Source organism: Motacilla alba, chromosome 3, assembly GCF_015832195.1.
Source record: "Motacilla alba alba isolate MOTALB_02 chromosome 3, Motacilla_alba_V1.0_pri, whole genome shotgun sequence".
In the NCBI taxonomy this organism is placed as follows: Eukaryota; Metazoa; Chordata; class Aves; order Passeriformes; family Motacillidae; genus Motacilla; species Motacilla alba.
Genome location: NC_052018.1, coordinates 66,307,023 through 66,330,812, shown reverse-complemented (window position 1 = coordinate 66,330,812; position 23,790 = coordinate 66,307,023). Strand labels below are relative to the sequence as shown.

Sequence of the window (23,790 nt, the reverse complement as noted above, 5' to 3'; positions counted from 1 at the left end):
TGGCAGCAAATCCTGCCCCTCATTTTGTGAGCAGTCAAGCAAAAATCCCAACTCCATACACTGTTGCCATACAGGCACACAGACAGAATACATCGACATCCTTACAGAAGCAACCTGACCTAGAAGCAAGCACCAGTCCCTCAGACAGCCTGAGAAAATCAGCACAAACTTGTGTACGGTGACGGAAGCACACTGTCTACCTGTACTGCACATGGGTGTGCTATGAAAGCGCCTGCAAGCTCAGGACGGCTTCAGGCACAAGCACTCCAACAGTGCAGGTATGCTGCTCTCAGACATCAGAGACAAGATGCTGCTCTACCATCAGCCAACTGGCACTGACCAGACATTGAAAACAGAAATGAATGTGGCAGCTTTCACTGCTGGCAATCTCCAGTGTCCTGACTGCCATTTGCAGGCACCTGAAAGCTTCCCATGTAACCTTTATGGAACTGATAATATGAAAAGAAGATAGAAGTGACTGGACCTTTTGTTGACAAGTTTCATTAAACAATCTCATCAAGTTACACTCCAATCTCACATGCAGGCATGGCAACACACTTCAAACTCATGCTTTGTATTCTCCACAAGGAAAGCTGTTCATATAAATTTAAGTATTCATATGAGACAACTCTACATCCTAGCAGACTCAAAGATCTCCTTTATACATACAGCCTTAACCCACCTGTACCATCAGTAATTTCCATATAATCTTTTACTACTTCCAAGATTAATCTTAGAAGTAGTCAGTTCATCCCTGTTTACCCTAGTTTAGTCCAGGTACTTCAAACACTACTTTTGAGCCCAAAGGCTTACCCAGCAGTCTAACTCTACAGAACAATGAAGACTTAGCTAATTATGCTAATTAATTAAGCTAATTAGGCAGCTTCAGCTAATGTATGTAAATGCAGTTGGTTCCAGAATAATTCATTTTAAAAGGCTAACATAATTCAGCATGACTTAAGGCAAACAGACACTTTTATAGTAAGTATTAGAAAACAGCTGTAGTGGGTTGTTTTGCACAGGAAACTGTTGCTGTCATACTCCCACAGAGAGAAAGGCTCAGGGGACTCAACATTACTTAAAAAATCAGAAAGACTAAGCTCAGCTCCAGCACAGTGAAAGTCTAACTTGTACATCTACCTAACATATGTGCCTTGCTGTCCAGAAAATTCCCAGCAGAATTTCAGAGTCAAGACCCAAGTCCGAACTGTGCTAATGCTGCTATCATCTAGTTAGCTTTAACCTGAAACAAACTCACTTTGCCTTTGAGCAAGCAGAGGTCATGATTGTAAAAAAAACATGGGTCTGTCTTGCCTTTTTAGATCACAAATACCTTATTCAAGCTTTACAATCTAAACCATCAATATAGAATTAGCAGGATATAATACACTTTTTACATTATATTCTACTCCAAAAGAGATTGAATATGTAAAAGTATTTCAGGGTTAAATATGCATTAACATAGTTTTTGATTTTGCTAACAAAGATTAGCTACAGATTACTACTGCCCCATGAAGGTCCAAAGGGCTCAAATGTAATTTCTATTGCTAGGCTGAGCTTCAAGTGATAGATTCATCTGGCTTACTAAAATGTAAAATGGACACTCATATTTGCAAAGTACACCTCCTTCTCATCCTGCTGCATAAAATACTAAGACCCTATTAAAAAATAATATGAATATTTGGTGGATAAGCATAAGGCTCAAGAAAATAATTGTCAAAACAAACAGACAAATTTAAACTCTGACCTACATTCACTTAGGGTAACTAGCAGGGTAAAAGGCCAACAGCCTGTAAAACTAGAACTAGAGACTCTATATTTTGGTAGGAAAAAAAGGTACAGAGATCTTTGCAAGAAAGAATTTGACATGACAATTAACAATTATGATTAACTAAAAGTAAGAGCTGCAGCATGCATACTAGCAGTCTATCCCATTTTTGCTTGCTGTTTATCTTATTTCCTTTTCATTAAGGAAATGCCTCTTTTCCCTACATGGAAGTGTAGTGACATTTGACAAAGTAATTAAGAGAAGGATGATCATGATCAGCTGCCTTTGCCCTGTTACCAAACACAGTCAATACACAGTTCATGACTCCAGCAGATGTTCGTGCTTTACAGACTTATTGGAAACTTAAGGTCTTAGTTTTTCTGTCCTTCCTGTATTACATGGAAAAGAGAATCTAAACAGAGAAACCACTGAATTACTAGCAGCAAGTATTAACCCCTCCAAGACAATCTACTGTACTAATCATCCAAAAATAAACTGCCCAACAGTTTTATTTCCACAAATTCAGAGCTATTATGAAACAGGAAAGCTTGAGTTCTCTTGACAAATGGCAGAAAAGCTTGTTTGAGCAAAGGACTCTGTAAGGGTGCTTGGCTACTCATCCATCACTCACTACCCCTCCCAGTTAATACTTGGCTAAAATAATCCTGCCCACAAAACATGAATCTATGGCACAGAGGACAGAGGGTCACGCAGTATAATGAGGCAGAGTCAAACTCTGACTGTAAAGAGGCATTTGTGAATTCCCTCATCACTTATGTCTTCATCTCTGCCTCTACTCCATCTCCATTTGCTACCTATCTTCACATGACCATGGACTTAGATCACAAAATCTATCCAAATCAAAGCCAACACTTCCCAAAGGGCACAAAGAGGAGCTTCATGTGTGTGTCTGTGCTCAGACAAGATGAAGGTAGTAGAAATTTAAAATTAACTGCCTAATAAAAAGGCTTGGGGCTTTGTTTGTTTGTTTAAATTGCTTATAAAATAAGGGTCTTATTCTAATACAGACTACAACTAATGCAGTGAAAGAACAGTAGTTAAAATCTAATTTGGCAAAAGGCATCTCTAGTCATGCAAGAATGCAATCTTGCTGGGCAGCTATGAGTATGAGGTTACAGGATAAATGGCTCCTAGGAAAACTCCTCCTCATCTTGAACACTTCTGGGCTTCAAACATTGGAGTTTTGGCTACACCCTAGACACCCATCTGGGCTTCACAAATATATCAGAGATCAGCTGCAGAAACTGGGGATGGGTACCAGCTCAGAGGATTCACAGATCCCCCAGTGAAGAAGCTGAGAAGCAGAAATAAACAGATGAGGCTTTACAGATCAGAGAGATTCTGCAGGGCGCCTGGGTCAAGTCTCATTAGAAATCAAAAGTTCATTCAAAATGGCAGAATATAAATTTAACACCTCAGATGCTTAATTTCAACAAAAGAAATATCCAGCAATCTCTAAACAAAATAGACTATGGTGAAAAACTTTTTTCAGATTCAATTTTGGTTGGCATCTCTCCTGCTTAATTTTACAAGTACTTAAGTCCTTAAGAAAAGAATAAAGATAAAATCTTGCTATTTTCAATTCCCAATGCACCCTGTCTCACACTATCATAACCACTAAACAAGGTGCCAGGCTGGAGAGAACCTGCAGAGTGTGCAAAATCCAAAGCAACCACTACAGGATCTCTGTTGCACTTCAAAACCCACTTTCTGATGAAGAATCTTAATATGTAAAATTTCTAAAGACCATTCTTAAGAAGATTCTTAAATCAGTGGTATTAATACAAGTATTAGTTCAACACAGTGACTGAAACCTTACATAGAATTCCACATAAAACACAAGCTACAATAACATACTACAATCATTCTTGTAACACTATTGGTCAAAAATAATAAAGGCCCTGCATGAGAGTGCATAGAAACAAACAGTCATTCAAATTTTCAGAAACCTCTTTAGTTCTGAGGGTTTTTTCAGTATTCCTAACTAACAGGTATATAATCAGTAACTATAGCAGTACATTTTACATCGTGACTTGACTGCTAATGTCCCTGATCACTATCTTATCTTAGTTAAAATCCAAGTTTAATAAGAACAGAAAAGTGCTCTCTATGCTAATGCTCAAGAATGTTCTCAAGAAACATGTTATTTTTAAAACAACTTTAACTCAGAGTTCCCAAAGCCCAACTCAGAATCACAGAATAGTCTAGGTAGCAAAGGATCTTAAAGACCATCTTGTTCCAACCCCACTGACATGGGCACCTTTCCAAGTTTCTCCTAATCCAGGTTGCTCAGAGATCTCCACCTAACCTGCCTGGAACACTTCTGGGATTAGGGATCTACCTCTCTGGGCAAGGATTCACAGCACCTCACCACCCTCACAGTAAAGAATTTATTCCTAGTATCTCATCTTGAACCTACACCCTTTCAGTTTGAAGCCATTCCCCCTTTAACCACTCACTACACGCTCTTGTAAATAGTCTCTCCATTTTTCTTGTAGGGTCCATTCAAATAATACTACTTAAGGGTAGTTGTCTGTTCTTGAGTTTTGATGCATGAAGGTACAAAAAAAATATACAGAAAACTGAGAAAATGGACAGAAAGAAGAAATGTGAGCAAAACTCCTCTATATACTTATTCTATTCAAAAGGCATTCTAAAGTAATTTGCAAGTAAAATAGATCTTCCTTCTTTTTGTATGATTTTAAGTACTCAGAACTTCAGTATATTAGCTACCTTTCCAATAACTCGTATATACCTAGATATGCATTTGGGGAATGATGGGAAGAGGTGAAGAACAGGACTTACTTTACATGCCAAACAGAAAGGAAGCTGGCAGCTAACCTTAAATTCTTAGACCATAATAGAAACAAAGAGGAAAAAACCCACATGCATATGTATGTGACTCTGGCTATTGCAGTCCATCTAAGTAATTTCAGCTGTAGTTAATTTCCAGCAACAAAAGGAGATACAAAGGGCTACACGTGTATTCTTTAATATACAAGATTATAACTAATATAAAGTCTTTTCTTTTAAATTTACTGTTATCATCTATTAAAGAATAACTAATTTTACAGCTTTCTAATGTGTAGCTCTTAAGCTCAAAATCACTGTCCATAACTAATAAGCAGTGTAATAGCGTGAGTATCTGAAGTAAAACCACAGACTGCAATTTTGTTGATTGTAAATCATAATCATTTTAATGCAAAAGCAACAGCAAATCTCTGTAATTACTGGGTGCATTTTGAATCACTTTTATGATTACTGCTCTATACCCATTAAAAATCCAAAACACTGAACTGCACAGGGTATAAAACTAGAATTATGATATACTACAAACTGTAATTGAAATCCATAAATTCCCTTACCAGTGTTCAAAATTATTTTGTTGCCAAGAATTGCAGCCCTGCAAAACTGACTTTACAAACATTTACTTTATCTAAGAAAGCAGTAGGGGCAGGGATAGTCACAGTTGCTTTGAGATATGTAAATAAAAAATTTAGGATGTCAAGGATCAGATTTGGCACCCCTGCTTGTTTATGTAATACATGTGGCTACTAAACTCACCGATTAAAAAAAAAAAATCTGTTCTAAGTGCTAGAGGCAAAAACTGAAAAGGTCAGCAGTGGTATACACACAGTTTGGATCTGTAATTAAAAACTTCAACACACAACTTTTAACACCTGGGATAACTTACCATCTACAGCAGTGTCCAAGAATATTCCACAAAGTAGTAAAACACGGTATATAATTTTAAAAAGAGAAAACAAAACAAGACAATCCAGGAAACAAAAAAGAAAATGCCTATACATTACTTGAGCAATCGAACGCATTTCCTCAGTAAAAAAAGAAAATTGGCTTCTAGAAATGTATGGTTTTTTAGGAGAGGTGGAAAGGAAATTAGGAAAAATAACTCATAACAGGAAAAGACTTCAAAGTTTCTAGAGATATGAAAGTGTATGCTAGCTAGACATTACCAGATTAAAAATTCTGAAACAAACCCACCTTCAAACTTAAATGGGGTTAGCAGAAAGGGATATTAGAATATTTGTGGTTGTGGCTATTTGAAGAAGGAGAGACCAGGAGAGCTTTCCTTGTTTCAGCTACCAGAACAAATGCATTGAAGAGACACACCTGCTCTTACCGTGCTGTGAGTCTGAGCTATCCCTCAAATAGGGACTGTTGTTGCAAATAATCTCTTCATGCAAGGAAATACACCTATGTTGGAGAATTTGCACAGGGCACTATGTCTGGGTTGTTCTATTGTTACACAATAAGCTACTTTAAAAAGTCATTCATATTTTTTAAAATATGAAAACCAAATCCACAAAAATGTAGGCTGAAAATTAGTAGACAGCTTCTATTTCAAAAAACTGAAAAAGCACTTTTGAGGATCTTGCAGAGCTTCTCTTAGGATGACTGATAGGAATAAAGCAGTTGCTAAGTCAGAAAGATTCCTCCACACCTACATACTGATGTCACTGTCTGCTTCAACTGGTCACTGAAGTGTATTTTAGTGTGCAATAAAAATTACTTTTTATTCTGGTGAGGTTTTTTCTCAATTAAAGACACTGCAAAGAAAACACTAAGAGACAAATTGCAGACCCTTCCTGAAGAACCTCCAGAGATAGAATTTGAAGAGAACACGGTAAAAACTACACTTGGCCTTTCCTTTTCCTTTCTTCTCCTCACCCTTTCTTTCCCTTCCCTCCCCACCCACCCCTACATCCCCCAACTTCAACACAGTAATTTCCACACAATCAGATGATACGTTCTATTCTATAACAGTGATCCACAGTCATGGTTGAAAAAGTATTCATTAATCTAAAAGCCCCTTTACACAGATTTATAACTTTCATTAAGTGATTTCCTATGATTTCCTAACCTTCCCAAAGCTCCAGGCTAGGAGCAACTGCAAAATGTTTCCCCTAAAAGCAATATATTGAACTGTTTGTTTTCAGGAAATGTGTGGTGAAAGTGGGTAACATCAGTATTATCTAAGAATGTTTCCTATTTAAAAATAAACTGTTGAAAACACCAAAGTTCATGTAAGTAGATGAATGTGTGGTTCAGCAATTAAGCACAAAAAAATCTCCAGTATGCTGCAGCTTGTCCTCATTAAGATCAGCATTTGAGAATCAAAACATATTCAGTCTATTAGGATGATAATGTAGACAACATCCAAAGACACTGCATGGGCTCCCACTGCATTAGACACAAGACCTGCTGATTATACAAGTAGGGACTAAGATACACAGCACTCCAGAGATGCAAACATGGGGATTTTTCTCATTTATCCCTTCCACTGCTAAGGCTTGAGGAAACACAAGAGTGACATTTTTAGCTTTCTTTTCTCTTGCTTGTGCATTTGAACTGTCCAGGGCTTCTCCATGAACTCAATTCCTTTCAGCAGCACATCCCTTTCCCTGGTTAAATTACTGTGCAACGTTTCATGATACTGCGGATAAATCCTTTGCAGACTCTGCTTTTGCACACACACATTCCTGTAGCACCTACAGGCCAATCCTGCTCATGCACAAAGTGTTTAAAGTAGAGAACAAAGTTACCCTAAGCTCCCTCTACCCACCAGAAAACCAGCAGGAGCTGAAACACAGAGGACACACAGGTGGCTCTGTCGGACAGACACTGTCATCCATGTAGGGGTTAACAGCTGCGTTCACCTAGAAGGCTGGGTTTATGATCACAGCAAGGGGGGAAATTGAGACTGCATGCAAGGAGATGGGCTGCTGCACAGCAAGAAAACATGCCACCACCTTGCCCAAAACCAGTGATATAAGTGACCAAGAGCAGTGACTTTTCAGGTAAAGGAAGATAACAGAAGGTTGAAACAAATTTGTATTGCTGGAACAAGATTTTTATGTTGTACAGAGAATACTTATTAATCCTCCCACATAAAAATGCTTCTGTTTCATTAATCAAAAAGTGACAGGATGTTTAACAGTCAACCTAGACTTGTCTAGAATTGATTATGTAAACTCAACCTAACTTCTTGGTATACCAGACAACAAATTGCCACAAAAAAAGGAAATAAGTGGATGCCAAAAATCTTAACTTCATTACATTTTCTGATGTTGTTTCACTAGACATTTGGATTAGTAAACAAGAGAATCACAGTAGAAATCAAAATATCAAATGAGTACAAAATATAGGGAAAATGTATTTTTACAAACAAAATCTTAGAGATCAAGACAAGTGTTGCAGGGGGCTATCCTCATTTCAGCAATAATCACTGGTTTTAGTACTAATTTGGGTAGAGAAACAATTTTTTATATCAGTAGGCCACATTCAACTGGATAGAGCATTAATTTACAAAACAACAGGTTTAAGACTTCCAAATGGCTTACACTGGAGGGAGAGCCTTGTAAACACAGGAATGTCATTCATCAGGGACAACAGCAAGAAAGCACAACTGACCACTAAGCATTGCATATACCAATGATGTAAAATAAACATCTGGCTCGGCTACCCAAGGTAGGGCCTTGTGGCATGTATCCACACTCTCACAACATTAGAAAAGGATAACAGCCATATGGGGGCAAACAAGCCAAATTGTCAACTGCAAAGAGTTCTATGCCCAACACCAGCAAGGCCCCAATGGGATGAACGTCCAGAGCCCTTCAGTCCAACCAGGGAGAGGATCAACTTCAAAGAACAAGAACTGACCTAGCAAGTAGAACCTAAAAGAGGAATTAATGAACCATCTTTATTAGTTAAGCAGACACCTTTAGGTTGAACTTAGTAATATCCTTGGGCAGCTAAAGCTTGTCACCAGAAGAAAAGACAAAAACCTTTATTCTCCATGACCATGGCAGACACGGCAAGAATTAACAATCTAAAACTGTTGCATGGAAGATTCAGGGAAAAAAATATAACAGCAAAGACAGCTTAGTGTTGTCAAATAATTAACAGCCAAGATTAAGATCACCAGTAATGTGACCTTTGAAAAGTTATACAATTGCTTGTCAGTCACCAGTTTCAAAATCCAGCTTACAATTAAGTGACAAACTTATCACTATGTCACCTCTACTCAAAGGTATTGGACAAGTATTTCAGTCACAAAAACTTACAAGCATTAGTGCTACCAATTAGCTGAACAGCAGAAGGACATTTAACTCCCTATGTACATCTGATGTCACATAAACAGATTTTTTTTTACAATTCAGGCAACATCCACTAGGTCAAATCTTAGATACATTGAAAAGGAACACATGGAAAACAGCTGAACCATTTTCACTTCTCTTTCTGTTACTTAGAAATACACATTTCCATGCAGCACTACCACTTATTTGTACAGGGGAAAAAAGAAGCTTATATAAAACTGCGAGAAACATTCTTCAGCTGCAAGCTGTCTAAACAGCATCCAGAGCTGTGATTTAAACATGAACCTCTGAAAAAAATATGCTTTTCTTTTCCAATTTTTTCTTGTATTTAAAAGATGCTGACAGTATTTGGAAAGCCAGGGTTTAAATATTCTTTATACATAGTTCTGGGGATATAGAAAGAAAACATCCTTAGGGTGTTATTAGCCCACCCTTTCAGGCCTTTTTTTTTTCCAGGCTGATGGTCTACATAAGCACAAGCAATGGGCTCACAGGTCTAAAAAATGCGTGTATTTATCAGAAAAGAGAGCAGAAACTGCAGATTCTGAAGAAAAAGCAAGGGAGCACATGGGTAAACAGCCAACAATTCCCCTGAAAACATGACTTTAAATTAAAAAAGAACAGGAAACTAGTAACTATGTCGGTAAAATTTCCACCTTTAGGATTGACCAGACACAAAAACAAACCAATCTACCCATCTCCAAACAAACCCCACCACTTCACCAACATCGGAGTGATCTTGTCCTTGGGGCATACAGCTCCAGAACAGCATGATACAAACCCACAGTGCAAAACCCCTTCTTTCCTCAGTCTGGCTTTCTTGCAGTTTCTTTACTATAGCTCATACTGCATTTCCAAGTTTTGTTCATCCCAGGAAGTTTAAGTCTAGTAAGGCACCAGTAATTAAAATATCGGATTATTCCTCTTAAATAAGTTAAAAATCCTTTTGAAAGAGATATATAGCATCAGTAGATAATTTTAACACAATTATCAATTTATTCCACTTCTTGACGTCTCAATATTTTTGATGTACCAAAAAAAATCTCATTCTTACTGACTACATTTTCTATTCCCTGACTTCCAGGGGAAAAATGGAAAATAACCCAGAATTTCACCAGACTCTTTGACAGGCTACAACTTAAGAGCCTTTAAACTGGAAAAGTAAAGGGGTGGGTGGGCATGGCGGGAGGGGAGGATTGGGTGACAACAAGAAAGAAAGAGAAAGACGCAAACAAGCAGGAAAAAAAAAAAAGAGAGGTACAGACTTATTTAACAGCATTTGGCTGACAACATTAAGTGTGGGGGGAGGAGCACCCACAATCTCAACAGCTCATTCCAAGGAGAAGGGACTTTACCAGCTCATGAAAATAGCAGCTAATAAAAAGATGTTTTAAAAACCATTTAAATCTAGGCAAGATTTCAGCTAGAAACCATAATTGTTACATTTTTTACTTAGTACTTCGAAAGCAGAGTTGTAGCTCCTTGGCAAAACCCTCAGTTCATTCCCAACAAAATCACTAGCAAAATTTCCACTAACTCACATGATGGGAGTAATGGCCACAGCCTACAAACCTGACAGACTCTAGTGTAAATATGCTTTGAATTTGAAAACCCTACTATAGAAAAGATAACTGATAACACTTAAATGGCAGAAATTTCCTCTTCTATCTAAGAGCTATTTACCCAGCATCATACAATTACATATTCTGTAGGTCTCACCTTCAAGCAGCTAATGAGCAGACCACAAGAAAGTACAGCACAACAAAAATTCAATTCTGTAGTCTGTCCAGGTTTTAGTTTTAGGGGTTTTTGTAATGCTTTTAAATATTCATACACGCCCCTAAACCCATGTTATATTAAAGCCATAAATATTTCTCTGTTGGCTTATTATTGTCCATGAGATAAACACAACCACTAGTCGATAATTACTAATCAAGTACCTATCTGAAAGAGTCAAGAGAAAATTAGGGTTTTTTGGTAAGTGGAATACTTAGCAGGATAAACACATACTAAAATAAAGGAAGAAAGATCAAAAATAGAAGGAGGGAAAAAAAAAAAAAGGGCAGCAGAAAAAAAAAACCTACCAAAGAGGACATAATTTCTGTGAGGGGCTGTATAAAGTAGCAAGGTGCTAGTGATAATAACTGAGTCATTCTGAAAGTCATTTTTGAGATGCCAACTCTAAAAATTTAGAGCAGAATTTAGCTACCATTATTGATTTGAAGGAAAACCAAAGCCAGCACTTGGCTAGAAATAACACACACAAACTTTCAATTAGACATCTACAAAACAAAAAAACTATCAAGTACATGAAGCATATATTATGCATATACTGCACAAACTATCGGGAAAAACAACAAAAAAGGAAGACTTAAAAGTTAGAATATGCTAAGTAAAAGTATCACAGTGTTCTTGTCTAGTTGTATGGCAAATTCAACTTGGAGAAAGACACTTTTCCATTGCAAACAGGACAAGAGCTACAAGGAGAACAAAAGAAAAATAAGCTCTTGAATTTCCTTCACTACCTTCACCTTGAATTTAATTCATATTCATTGTAAGTACAAAGCTGCTATTTATTACTGAGGAGATGATACTCATTTCCTTGTCCCTGTAGGAAAAAATATACTCAGCACAAAGGAATTTCTGCCTTATTTTCCAAAATGAGATCAATAATATTAGCTATTACATCAATTTCAGCCACTGAGAGGTCTATAAAACAAGTTCTATAAAAACCTAGACAAAATCGTGCTTCTTCCAAACACATGACACACATATAGAGGAAGGATATACAGCAACAGCTTATTTCCTGATAGACACCATAGGAATTGACTTAATGAATCCAGTGGTTGCATAAGCAGTTCTTTTTAATATACATAAGTTAAGAATATAAATTTTCATTCAAGTGTGTTTCCAGCTCTACAATGAAACAATTCCTTAGGGAAATACCTCAACCCTTCACAACTCCTCATAGAGGTGAATTAATACCCTCTACTGAAGACTCATGGAAAGCCACCCAATTTCATAAGTGATACAATGTTTTATAAAAAGCACACCACCCAAACCAGTATATACTTGCTACACTATGAACATAAGACAAGCTCCACAAGAGAGTCAGACCACCTCTTATTATGATAATCTCTGCTTTCAATGACACGCATAAAACTTACCTACGACAAGCACCATTACAGGCAAAACTCCCTTGAAAAAATGCCCCCACACAACTCAAGGTTAGGTAGTGCTACTCATATTTATAGAGGTAAATGAGCACCGAGGCCACCAGCCTGGGAGCACTTAGGAGCCAGCCTGGCTCAGCTGATTCCCATCACAGCCTGATAGCAAATAAGCTCCCTTCCTTTCACTTGATAGCACATGCATGCCTTTCTATCAAAGAGAAAAAAAAATTCCTGAGGAACTATTGCATTAGGACCCAAAACACTACTGAAAAGAGAATTTTTCAACATTGCTTCAAACTAGGAGTTTTTAGACCACAAGCCTGAGAAATATTGAAGAATTTTGCCTTAGATTTTGCTAGGGACACAAATATTACTTCTTGAAGAGATATAAAATGAGCGACTAGGGGGTTTGGTTTTGACTTTACTGGCAATGACACATACACATTTTATCACTTCTAATCATTGGCTCTATGAAGTATGTCCCTACTGTGTGTAATTTTTAGAGCTGGACAGAAACCAGCTAGTGGTATTCTTGTCAAACTTCCTCTTGCTCCATCCTACTCCACAAACTACAGAGCATTATTTTTAACACTGTGCAAATAATAAGTGCATGTGAAAATGCTCTCTCTGAAACTCCCTCTTGACAAAATCTTATTTAGAAGTTATCACAGGAAAGTCCAATAAGTTTTCTTCACATGAAAACCGCAGGTTAAATCAAAATAACTCTTCTTTTAGTCCCCTTTCCTTATTTGGTGTTCTCTCCTCTTTTAAGTGTTAATACTTTAAAAGGAACAAATCTTCTTGGTTAGCAATTTCAATTTCCACTATTAGTTTCTACAAGTTAGTGTTTTAAAATGAGATCCCCTTCTGACATTTGATATGACGTGAGAAAGAATACAGACTCAGATGCTGAAATAACCATTTACCCTTATATTTAGGTTGAAATTTTTATCTTAGGAACTAGCACATGAAGACCTATGATAGCCTTGATGATTCTTTATTCTGGTACTTTTCATTCTCTAACTGCAGAAAAACCTCTGCTAAACTAATTACTGGATATTTAGGGGGGAACCTTAACTACGAGGTAAACAAGAGGTCAGAGATGCATTTGTATAAAAATTCTTAAGGCAGTGCAACACAAGCAGTTATAAGTAGAAAAGGTTTAAATAAAATCTCAAAAAAACATTTTGGCAAACAAAAAACAATGGGATAAGAATTCAGAGATGCCGCAATTAGAAGCAATTATTATGATCATACTATTTGAACTAGAAAATTATGAAAAAAAAAAAAAAAGAAAAGCCTTTCCAAATTTTTGCATTAAAGGCATTTTGTATTGAGGTTACAACTTATGTTTTTAAGAGTACATTGAGTCCTGCTTCAAAAAGACCAAATCAGTCCCATACAGCAGTTCAAAATGTACATTCTCCTTTTCCTAGATCAATTCCTTCTTTCTGCCACAAAACTGGGGCTGGAGGGATTTTGGATGACTGCTGCTTGTGGCAGTTTTAAGACTGAAATTTTTAACATCAAAGTTTAGAGCTTTCATTTTATAAGAACAATCTGGGTTCAGCCACCTGTGTAAGTCAGGGGGAGGGCAGCTGGGGACACTGAGCACAATGGGCAGGGAAGTGATTGCCCTGCTCTCCTGAGTGGGAGAGAAAGTTTCTATTCCCATTAGAACAAACGGGAGGAGAGAGAAGGATCCAAATAGCAGCCTGAGACACTGGGCAGCAGGAGAGGGAGATGGAATGAAACTCACACAGAATGCAGATCAGGAGAAAAAAATGTTAGGAAGACCAAAGGCAAAAGATGTATATTCTTGGGTGGGAAAAAGATTGTTTTTAGTGAAGAAGATAGTGTATCTTGAGGCACACTTTGGGGAGATAATTTAGGAGAAGTCAGGGAATGGATAGCTCTGGGGTACACAGAAGGCTCTGGGAAGGGCTGGGAAATGTGGAGCCCAAAGGCAGAGGTACCACTTCCAGCAAACTTCTCTATTTCCAAACTAAGGGCACCGATGCAAAAATGGCACACACTCCTAGTTTTGTCTAGAGGTTGTTTTGATATTTCCTCTGTGGAATATACATACTATGTTTTTGGTTTATACTGGCTTTTGGCCTTCCTCACAGCATGAATAGCCTAGTTACAGAACTCAGCCACTGAAGTTCTCAATGCCTTTTTCTCCTAATAAAAATATTTCCTTCTGTGCATGTGAAAGCATGGCCAAGTGGCCACTTAAACTAACTCTGGGAAAAAAAACAATACAAGCTTTCCTTAGGCCCTGACTGAAAGGCAAGTTATTTTTTTTTTCCCAGACTTTCAGCTCTTTTCTTAACCAGCCCTAGTTTACCATGTATTTTTTGAGGCACAGACATTAGAACCAGACTTAATTTCCCCAAAAGACCGACATCATATGCAGTGATAGCACCACATGCCTGCATCATGGTGTGTTCCCTCAAAACCAATGCAATTATTCTGGGGAAAAACCCAAATATGTAGAAGGCATACATTTGTACCTGCCTATAAGGTTTATTTGCCATATATTATTGCTATTTCTCCCTGATTTTAAGTTACTGAGAGGACAGCTGTAAACAACTATGGTAGCTCCAACCAATACACATTAGTGGAGATTTTGGAGAATATTTACCAAACAAACATTTATTCTAGCCAGATCTGTAAGATCTATGTTCAAAAGTCTGCCTCACTACTGTTTGAGCTGTTAATGGTGATACTTGAAGATCTGAAAAGTTCTGGTGGTTTTTTTGGTTTTTTTTCATGCTACGGTTGTATTTACCATTCTAAACTCATGTAATCCTGTTCTTGTCCACTACCACAATTAGAGCCTGTAGGGGTATGCTTGTTAGCTGATTTAAATTTGAACGCCTCACTCAAAAAGCAGCATCAAATGAATGCATCCCTGGCAAAACCCCCACTGACTTCACTGGGAATGAGACCAACTGGAAGAACCGGGCTCCCATGAGAGGCATGAATCACTGTCATTCCCATCCTGCTGAGTTTGTGAGAATGAAGATGAGATACTGTTTGAAGGCCCTTCTACTTGTGTTTCACGTGACACGCCACTTCTTTTTGTTTTGCAAAATCGTAAGAAAAGTTTTTTTATTATCTGCAAGTAACAAACTGAAGAGGCTGGATGAGTCACTGGAGACAGCTTTGGGCCGGCTTGGCTTGCAGACTGCCAGTGTCATGGAAGGTTCACCCAAATCTCCCCTTCCTGCTGCACAGCCATTCCCAAAATAACGTGGCAGTGCTAAACATAGCCATGCTATGCTCTTTTAATAAAAGACGATTCCTGCAGGGTGCACAAGCCACCACATTTGTCAAGATAAGCACATCAATATGAGATGTCATATTAGCCTAGACAAAGAGATTGAACAGATAGCTTTGTCAAACACCAAGCAGAGGGGCTCATTCAAACTGACAAAGCAAGAAATTCAAACATTGAACCTACATTCTAGTATTAACACATTCCATCCTCTTCTGCTGTAGAAGAGTCTCAAACCAGTAAGCAAGTTCCTGTAAGTGATATAATAAATTTTTTCCTAATCAACAATAATAGCAATCCTGTCAATTCAAACCTCTCTGCTGCACTTATCAAAAACTCCGTAATGGCTGTTAGCATGCTTCAGGTTATGTTTGGATCTATACACCTTAGTGGATAGGGACCCTCCAGAATGACATATGCACACAGGGTATAACTAACATGGAGAATTAACAAGCATAACTGATTGCCATGCAGCCAGGCCACCAGTTATTCCTTGATCACTTTTCTGGTGCTCACAGTAAGGAAGTTTATCCTTAATCCTAAGGCAATAGACAAAGACACTGCAGCAGTGGGTCCCAGTGCCTCATCTGCCTAAAATCTGTCATGACTTTAAACAAATTATTCAATTCCATGTCAGAAATCAGGGATACAGCTGCCCATATTATGGAATATGTGAGATATTAATATTGGTCATATGCAAAACTAGAAACATGGCTCCTTACTTCTTTGGTGAGAAATTATCTTGGGGTTTTTTGTATTCCACACGTGTAGCTGTGTATGGGCTTGATCATCCTACACATGGCAGAGGCAGAAGCTATGGGGGTAGGGTTATCAACAAAAATATTTTCCTTAAAATGCATTTACATTTCAGAAAGACTTATGATACCTAACTTACGTAAAACAATATAGGTTATCATTGTGTGGAAGTGAAACTGGTAGACAGACTTCTGTCACATCACTGGTGGTGTCCCTCTTTAGGTGCAGTATTTACACAAAACCCCACATTAGGTGGGAAAAATCAGTCCAGCTTTGCACTACAGAGCTCTGACTGAATCAAGTCCTTTGGGGGAAGGAAAAAGCCCTCAAGGACCTACCAGAGGCTAGGCATTTTTCTTTTGCCAGGAATCTTTAAGTTTAGCTTTTCCTTCAAATTTAGAGCCTTGTGGAAGATGTAGGAAGGATTGCCCTTGTAGGGCAGCTGCTCAGTCCCACACAGCTTCTCTGCCAGCCCACACCTCGATCAGAGCTCAGAAATTACACTTAACACAATTGTAGAAAGGGGGCAAGAAAGCTGCAGAGTTGATATTATCCTCTCTCAGGACGCCACCTGTAATGTGCCCTAATGAGATGTTCCTTCCCTCTTAACTGAAAAATAATGAAATCCATGAAGATTTGCATTCAACATTTCCAGAGGAGATTGAATACACTTTAAAATATTCAGGAACAATTCAAATGCAAATACAATACAGTACTGTATCGTTCATATTCTGCAACATTTTGCTTTAATGGACTGGTTGGAAGATCTTTTCCAGTTTGTTTTTTGTGAGTTTAATAAACTAGGACTTTGAAACAGCTGCCAAATATACGAGGTGCTATGTTTTCTTTAAAAGAAAACAGAGTTGTGAAGTCAAAGGCAAATTCTGTGGTATCTTATATAAAATACCTTTTCACTTCCTGAACATTGCCTGTAGCTCTGCTAATTTATTGCCATGAAAATATTGTTACTACTTAATGCACTAGTACTTCTGTCAATAGGCAGCTTTCCCCAAGGCATATTTGAGAACGCTCTGCTAATCAGAGTTGATGCAGTTATTCTAAAGCAGCCAGGTCTTTAGAAAAAGGTTCATGTTTAATTCCAGTACAGGTGAGTGTTGCCATTTCTTCAAAGCACAATATTTTTAATTTGCTGAATTCACTTCTGTAGATATCTAAGTACTGATTACATTATCCAGCCCCAGCTTGAACCAGTGTATTTCAAAGCAGAATTGCTGGCTTCTTTACCTCTTAAAATTTAACTTTTGTGAAATATTCCTCATTTTGTTGTGGCAAGGATTAAACAAAGACTTAATCAAACCACAAATCTGTGCTATATTATCAGCACATAACTTAAAAAGAATGTGTTTGGGTGTTTAAGCAGATACTTGGGTCTGACATTTTACATTTCTACATCTGCTTGAACTCTTGAGATTATGATCTCATGCATCTGAATTTTAGTGTTTTTTTTCTAAGCATGCTGATAATCATGAAGAGCACAGTGAGTGACAATGAGGTCACGTACATGTACACATGTCACACTACAGTTTTATTTTCTCTAATAAATATTGAAATCTCCATGACTATAACTTTACTGAGGCTAAGCAAATGATCTTAATTGGTGTGGGAGATTTAATGCATGTATGTTTTTAATGTACTTGCAATTCTATGCAGATGAAAAATTGAACAAAGTTCTTCAAGAAATAGGTAGGCCATTTATTTCAATTAGAAATAATAATGAAATTACAGTAAACTATCAAATGTCACTTAATCTATATTCAAGACAAATAGAGTATTAAATTTCTCTTAGCATGTTCCACAACAAGGTACCCTACTTGTCTTTTTATTGACAAAATTGAATGCTCCTCTGCTCTCTCTCCCATATTGACATTTAGTGACTTTACTCCTTCTCAAACCCAGCATGGACATTATCCATTTTGGAACAAGCCTTTCCAAAAGGCTCCAAAGAGAAAAGCGTTTTTGTACAAAGTTGATGGCTATATTTCTCAGATCCCACTGGTTCAAATCAGTGCTGTGTTTTCTTACATTCATCTTCACTGTAATGCAGGGGGTCTGCTCATTTTGGTTTCCTTCTGCCGTCAATTCATTTCCCAAAACTTCTAGGGGCAAAAGACTGTTAAGAGTCTTTCTACATTGTGCACAAATCACTTCCTAATTAATGACAGAATTATAAATATCAAAGATAATTTTTTTTGAGCAGCTAGATGTTTCAAGATGACAAGATGTTTCACTTGGCCATGGGCTCTTGTTTGAAGGGCATTAAATCCCATAACCTCCACAAGAAGCTTCTTAGACATGGGAAACTCCTAAGGCTACCAGCCAGCAATAGAAAGCTTGGTGAAAAAACTAAAGCATAAAGCTTTGAGTACTATGGAGCATTACCAACATGGAAGAAAATCTGACTCCTTTAGAGTTCTCCTCAGTTACAGTTATGTTCCTTGGTTTACCTGAAATACACATAAATATAAGGAGGTGAGGCCTCATTCAAATTCTCCATGGAAATAATCAAGATGGCTTATGATAATTCTCTGTGTCTGAAGTCACCCACACACATGGCTTCAATTCCAAGTCTGCACGTCTTTTAAGGGATTTATATTAAGCTCTGCAAAGTAGCTGTTAGCCATTTCTGCTGACTGAAATCAAACTAAGATAAACTAAAATTTACCATAGCAATAGATTTCTATTCTGCCTACTCTGTTGTTCCACCTTTCATCTGAAACTACAGCAAAAAGGAAAGACAGCAAAAGGATGCTTTTAACATCTCCATAGCCACATACAGAATTAATTTTTGATCTTTTGACATGTTTACAGCTCAGCCAGCTAGCAAAAGACTCTGAAGAAGCCAGAGGAGCAACTCTTCCAGTTCTCAGGGATGTTTTAAAATAAAACACCAAATCTTGCTTGAGAACTTCTCAACTGAGTCCAAGAAGTACTCCTCAGGAAACAAGTGAAATGCACATACATATGTACATGTACACACATATACATACCAGCATGCTCCTCCTTTCATAGACACTAAGTTCTATGCATAGATATTGAGAAGAAAATATGTCATTCTCCATGTAAGCCATGGAAGTGGAAGACAAGTATGCAGCTCAGCATAACCAGAAATGCAAACAGTTATTGAATAGGTCAGTGGTCTAGTGCCTCACTCCAGAATGTCCACATGACAAGGATAAGCGGTACATGTATACAAAAAACCATGACATAAACTTCGAGTTGATTCTTCAATCTTGTGTGCTGCAGAAAATAAGAAAATACATTCAATTTCTTTTGACATGCAGAAGCCTGTATATTCCACATATGCATATACATATATTATGTTCTATAGAAAACTTTAACGCTTAAATTATACCCACAATTTTCTAAAGTTTGGTTTTGTTGGGTTTTTTTAAGAGACGCTGCTATAATATGTCTCTTTCCCAAATGCAAAAATACAGTATTTCATCTTTCTTGCTCGAAACAACATCCAATGAATAATGTACAGTGACGTGATCTTCTGCTATTTACTTTAAGACATTTTGGAGATAGATTGCTACAGTGGGTGGCATTCAGAATAATGCATGTTGAGCAACACACACTCAAATCTTGCCAGCTTTATGCTTTCTTACAACATGCTACAATGTGAAGTGATTCACACAGAGAAAAGTTTTTCCTGTTACTGTAAAAATTGATGTTATGTGCATTTATTATCCAAAATAAACACATTGACACCACAGCCTGAAAAAAACTAGGAAAGTAAACTTTGTTCCTCTTTTTATTTCAACATATTACATTTAGATTTTAAGAAATTAAAGCTGAGTGATGCTTTCTATGTAAGTCAAGCTTGTCCTGACAGTTAATCCACATTATTAGCAGACTCATCAAATTAAAATAAAGTGAGCTAAAGAAGAAATCAATGCCAAGGATTTGAACTGCCTTGATGTCATATGCTGGCATCTTATAAATTTTACAATTCCCGTGGAAGAGTATCATAGAGTCACTTAAGTTGGAAAAGACCTTTAAGACCACTGAGTCCATCCGCTACCCTGCACTGCCAAGTCTGCCACTAAACTTTGTCCCAAAATGCCACTTCTACCCAACTTTAAAACACCACAGAGAGAAGGCAGATGATCCACCTTGGAAAGACTGAACTGGTAACTAAGAACAAACACAAAGTCAAATGGAAGAAGTGAAACATAGCTGTGCAGGTGGTAATGTGGTGCAGCTACACTGACAAGGCATAACTTCCATGGAATTTCTTTTATATCAAACATGTAATGGTAATGTCAATCTAATGATGTGTTACTGTGGGGGGAAAAAAATCTCTGCAAAATGACACAGTAACTTTTTGAAGATGCTGTACTTAGACTATATGTTCATGAGTGTTAAATTTGACATAATGTCTCTTACCACGTCCTCAGCCAGAATCTTAGGAAAAGGGAACAAATAAATATCCCAAACCAGACAACTGTGCTGTGCTTGAGAAGTGACTATGGGCCTCTGTCACTGAGATATTAAAAAACTGGAATACTGAAATTTGCGGTTTTATTATCTGTACCTTCACAATGTTATCCAAGTTGAATTTCATCCATTATCCTCACAGCCATGCCTGTGACAGCAGATAATACATTCTCAATTTTAATTCCTTAGATTTCAGTAAACCCAGACTTGCAGCCCTCCCCATCACCTTGCTTCCATATATTCATAAGCATTTCAGAGAGAAAAAGTACCCACAAGTTGAAGGTCAACATCAACTGCTCAGTCTTTCTGAAAAATGAGACTTCAAATCATTGAAGAAAATATAGGCAACCTGGGTCATCAAACTGCTCTGAAGCACTTCACCATGAACTCTTAAACCCCCAGGCATTATAATACCTTAGTTTCTTTCACAAATAATTTTCTTCTCCATGGTATTATTAATTTTATTCTATTGTTTTACTTATTCTGCATATTACATTTTCAGCAGGAATCCTACCAAAAATTTCAGACAAAACAATTTCAAACTTCCAAAACTGATGAATCTTAAATTACAATACTTTCAAAAGATAAGAATTAGGTAAACATTGAGGCTTCATCAGCCTGGAACGGACTCTACTGAGATGTACCCTTTTCTGGTCTTTCAGCAGACTGGAGACTGACTGACCTGTGCTGGAACCTGATCGATAGTTTGACATTCACCAGTCGCTACCATATTCCAGCAAATAAATCCAGGCAACAGTTGGATTCAGCTGCTGGAGTTCTTCCTCCAGCCAGATGACCACTTATTTCTGGATCTATTTCACCAACAGAAACAGACGAAAACAGGACCACTAGCAAAAGATGAGAGAAGCCATCCCTCCTGAACACAATGGAAAAGTTTCACAGAAAAGACAAAGAAACACCCAAACAATTAAGACCATCCTGTCAGTTTCCACTTTCCCACCTCAAACTAAACCAGACTAAAAGAAACGGTTAATGAAAAAAAAAAAAAGGGAGGCAAAACCAAAACACAGCACCATGCCACACCACCAGTGCCAAAAAGGGCTGGTGGGTCTGACCTCTGTTGTCCCCACTACTCTTCATACCTTGTGAAGAGCTCAATCCCTACCATATTCCCCTCCAAAACGCCACTGGCACAACTGGAGAAACTTAGCACCGGTTCATGGCAGAGGCGGGACCAGGCCCTGCTGGACCCCCCATCTCCAGCGCAGCCGCCCCGCTACTCCTCCCCACCCGGCAGCCAGGGCTCCTCCTGGGGTCGCGGCCGGCGGGGACCTTCTTACCTTGTTGGAGTAGGGCGGCTTACTCAGGTTGATGCCGTCGCGGATGAGCTTGTCCCGAATCATGATCTTCAGCTTCAGCCTGGGGTACGCGACCAGCCCCCCGCCACCGGCCGCCCCCCGCCGCCCGCCGGGCCGGGCCCTGGGGGCCGCCCCCCGCCGCGGCTCCTCCGGCCCCCCCGCCCGGCGGGGGCAGCGCCCGGCGGGGGCGGGGGGCGGCGGCGGCTCCAGGGTGAAGTAGAGCCCCGCCGCCCTCTCGTCCGCCTCCTTCAGCCGCCGCACGGCTTCGTGGATTCGGCGGCGGTGGTGGGGCACGGCCACGCCGATGGCATCCAGGTCCGGGTCGCCGATCTGCTTGCAGACCTCCAGGTCGTCGTAGCCATTATCGACGAAGGACTCCGCGTACTGGGGGAGCTGCAGGGTCTTCAGCCACTCGTAGACTATGTTGGTGCACATGCTGGCTCCAAAATAATAACGATTGCAACTTTCAGCACTGAAGCCAGCCTCCCCCTTTCCACTTTTCGCCAAAGGACATGAAGCCACAAAAACTGCGATGCAAGTAAGAGGTCTCAAAATCAAGGTCAAGAAAACATCCACCAGGAAAAGAAAAAAATAAAAAAATCCTTAAAGCAGATCAGTAGGGCACCGCAAGCACTGCTGACCGAACCCCTCCTGCTTATTCCTCCTCTTGTACCGAGTACAGCCGCTTTCTGACATCAGAGAAGGGAGTCTCGGACTGGAGAGAAGCAAAATATAAGGGTGCATGCCCTAAAATCCCAGGTCGCTGCTGCACAACATCCACCCACTTTCTCTGGAAGTAATTCGCAGTCGCTGTCTTTTTTTTTTTCCTTTCTTCCTTTCTGCGTTAGTTTCTGTTTCTGCTTCTATCTCACCTTCCTGCGCTCTGTCGCATGATGAATCTGTTTACTATAAGTAGCTGCTTTGGTACACGATGGTGTCGGGGGAGAGCCGAGCGCAGGATCCCGCACCCTCGCCCAGCGTGGGCAGGGGTGCCGGTGTGCAGTGCGCTCCTCTCCCGTGCCTCTCCCAGCAGCGGGCGCACACGGCGGCTTTTGCTTTCCTTTTAAACGGCTCTTTTCGGATTAGAAGCAAAACAGAGGGAAGGGAAAAAAAAAATCCCACTCACTTTTCCGAGTTACTTTCCCAGTTTCCCTTCATCCCCTTAATGCTGGTTAAATGCGCTTCGCTGGCAGCGAGACCTCAAACTGCTTTCCAGCCACACTTTCTCCGCGCTGATGCCGGCGGTGCCCTCCTGCCCCAGCGGGGCACGCAGCCCTACGCCCGGCCCGCACAACTTTCCCCGCGTTCCCCTATCTCTGCTGGCGCTTCCGCCGCTGTCCGCAGCCGCCCTGGGGAGGAGGCGGCGGCGGCGGGGCCGTGCGGGCGGCGGGCGCTTCGTGCATCCTCCGGCGGCGGCGGATGAGCCGATCTGCGGCAGGTCACGGGCGCTGCCCCGCCTTCCCCGGATGCCGCCGGAGCTCTCCCTTCCCGGCCACCGGTACCCGGAGCGGTGCTCCCCGCCCGGGTCCTCCCTCTCCTCTACCCCGGAGGCGCCTGATGCGCCGCCCGCAGATCTCCTCCGGCTCCTCCCGGTGCGGCTTCTCCCCGCTCCTCCTCCTCGCCCGCCACCCCTCTGCCAGCCCCCTGCCCCGGCTCTCCCCCAGGCCTTTCCAACTTTCCCTGCCGTCAGCCCGCGGTCTCTGCCGCCGGCCGCTCGCCTGCCCAGACCGACCCGCCGGGGGCGCGGGGAGGCGGCGTGCAGCCGGCCCGGGGGGCGAAGCAGCCTGGCAGGGCAGCGGTTCGGGGCTGCCACCGCTCCGCGGGCTCTCCGCCGGGCTTGCCTGTCCCCGTTTTCCCCGCGGCAAGGGAACGCCGAGGGGGGCACGGCCCG

The 23,790-nt window shown here is 40.0% G+C and overlaps 1 protein-coding gene across 3 annotated transcripts in view; it reads right to left on the bottom strand.

Annotated features, from left to right (window-relative positions):
• The window catches only part of SASH1 (SAM and SH3 domain containing 1), a 528,498-nt gene extending 505,023 nt beyond the window's left edge, over positions 1-23,475 (bottom strand). For all 3 annotated transcript variants that reach the window (XM_038132236.1, XM_038132242.1, XM_038132238.1), the window contains exon 1: positions 21,882-23,475. In XM_038132236.1, coding sequence (XP_037988164.1) covers positions 21,882-22,334 — 453 coding nt within the window. In that variant the 5' untranslated portion in view covers positions 22,335-23,475. The remainder of the gene's footprint in view (positions 1-21,881) is intronic.
• Positions 23,476-23,790: the final 315 nt, after the last annotated feature.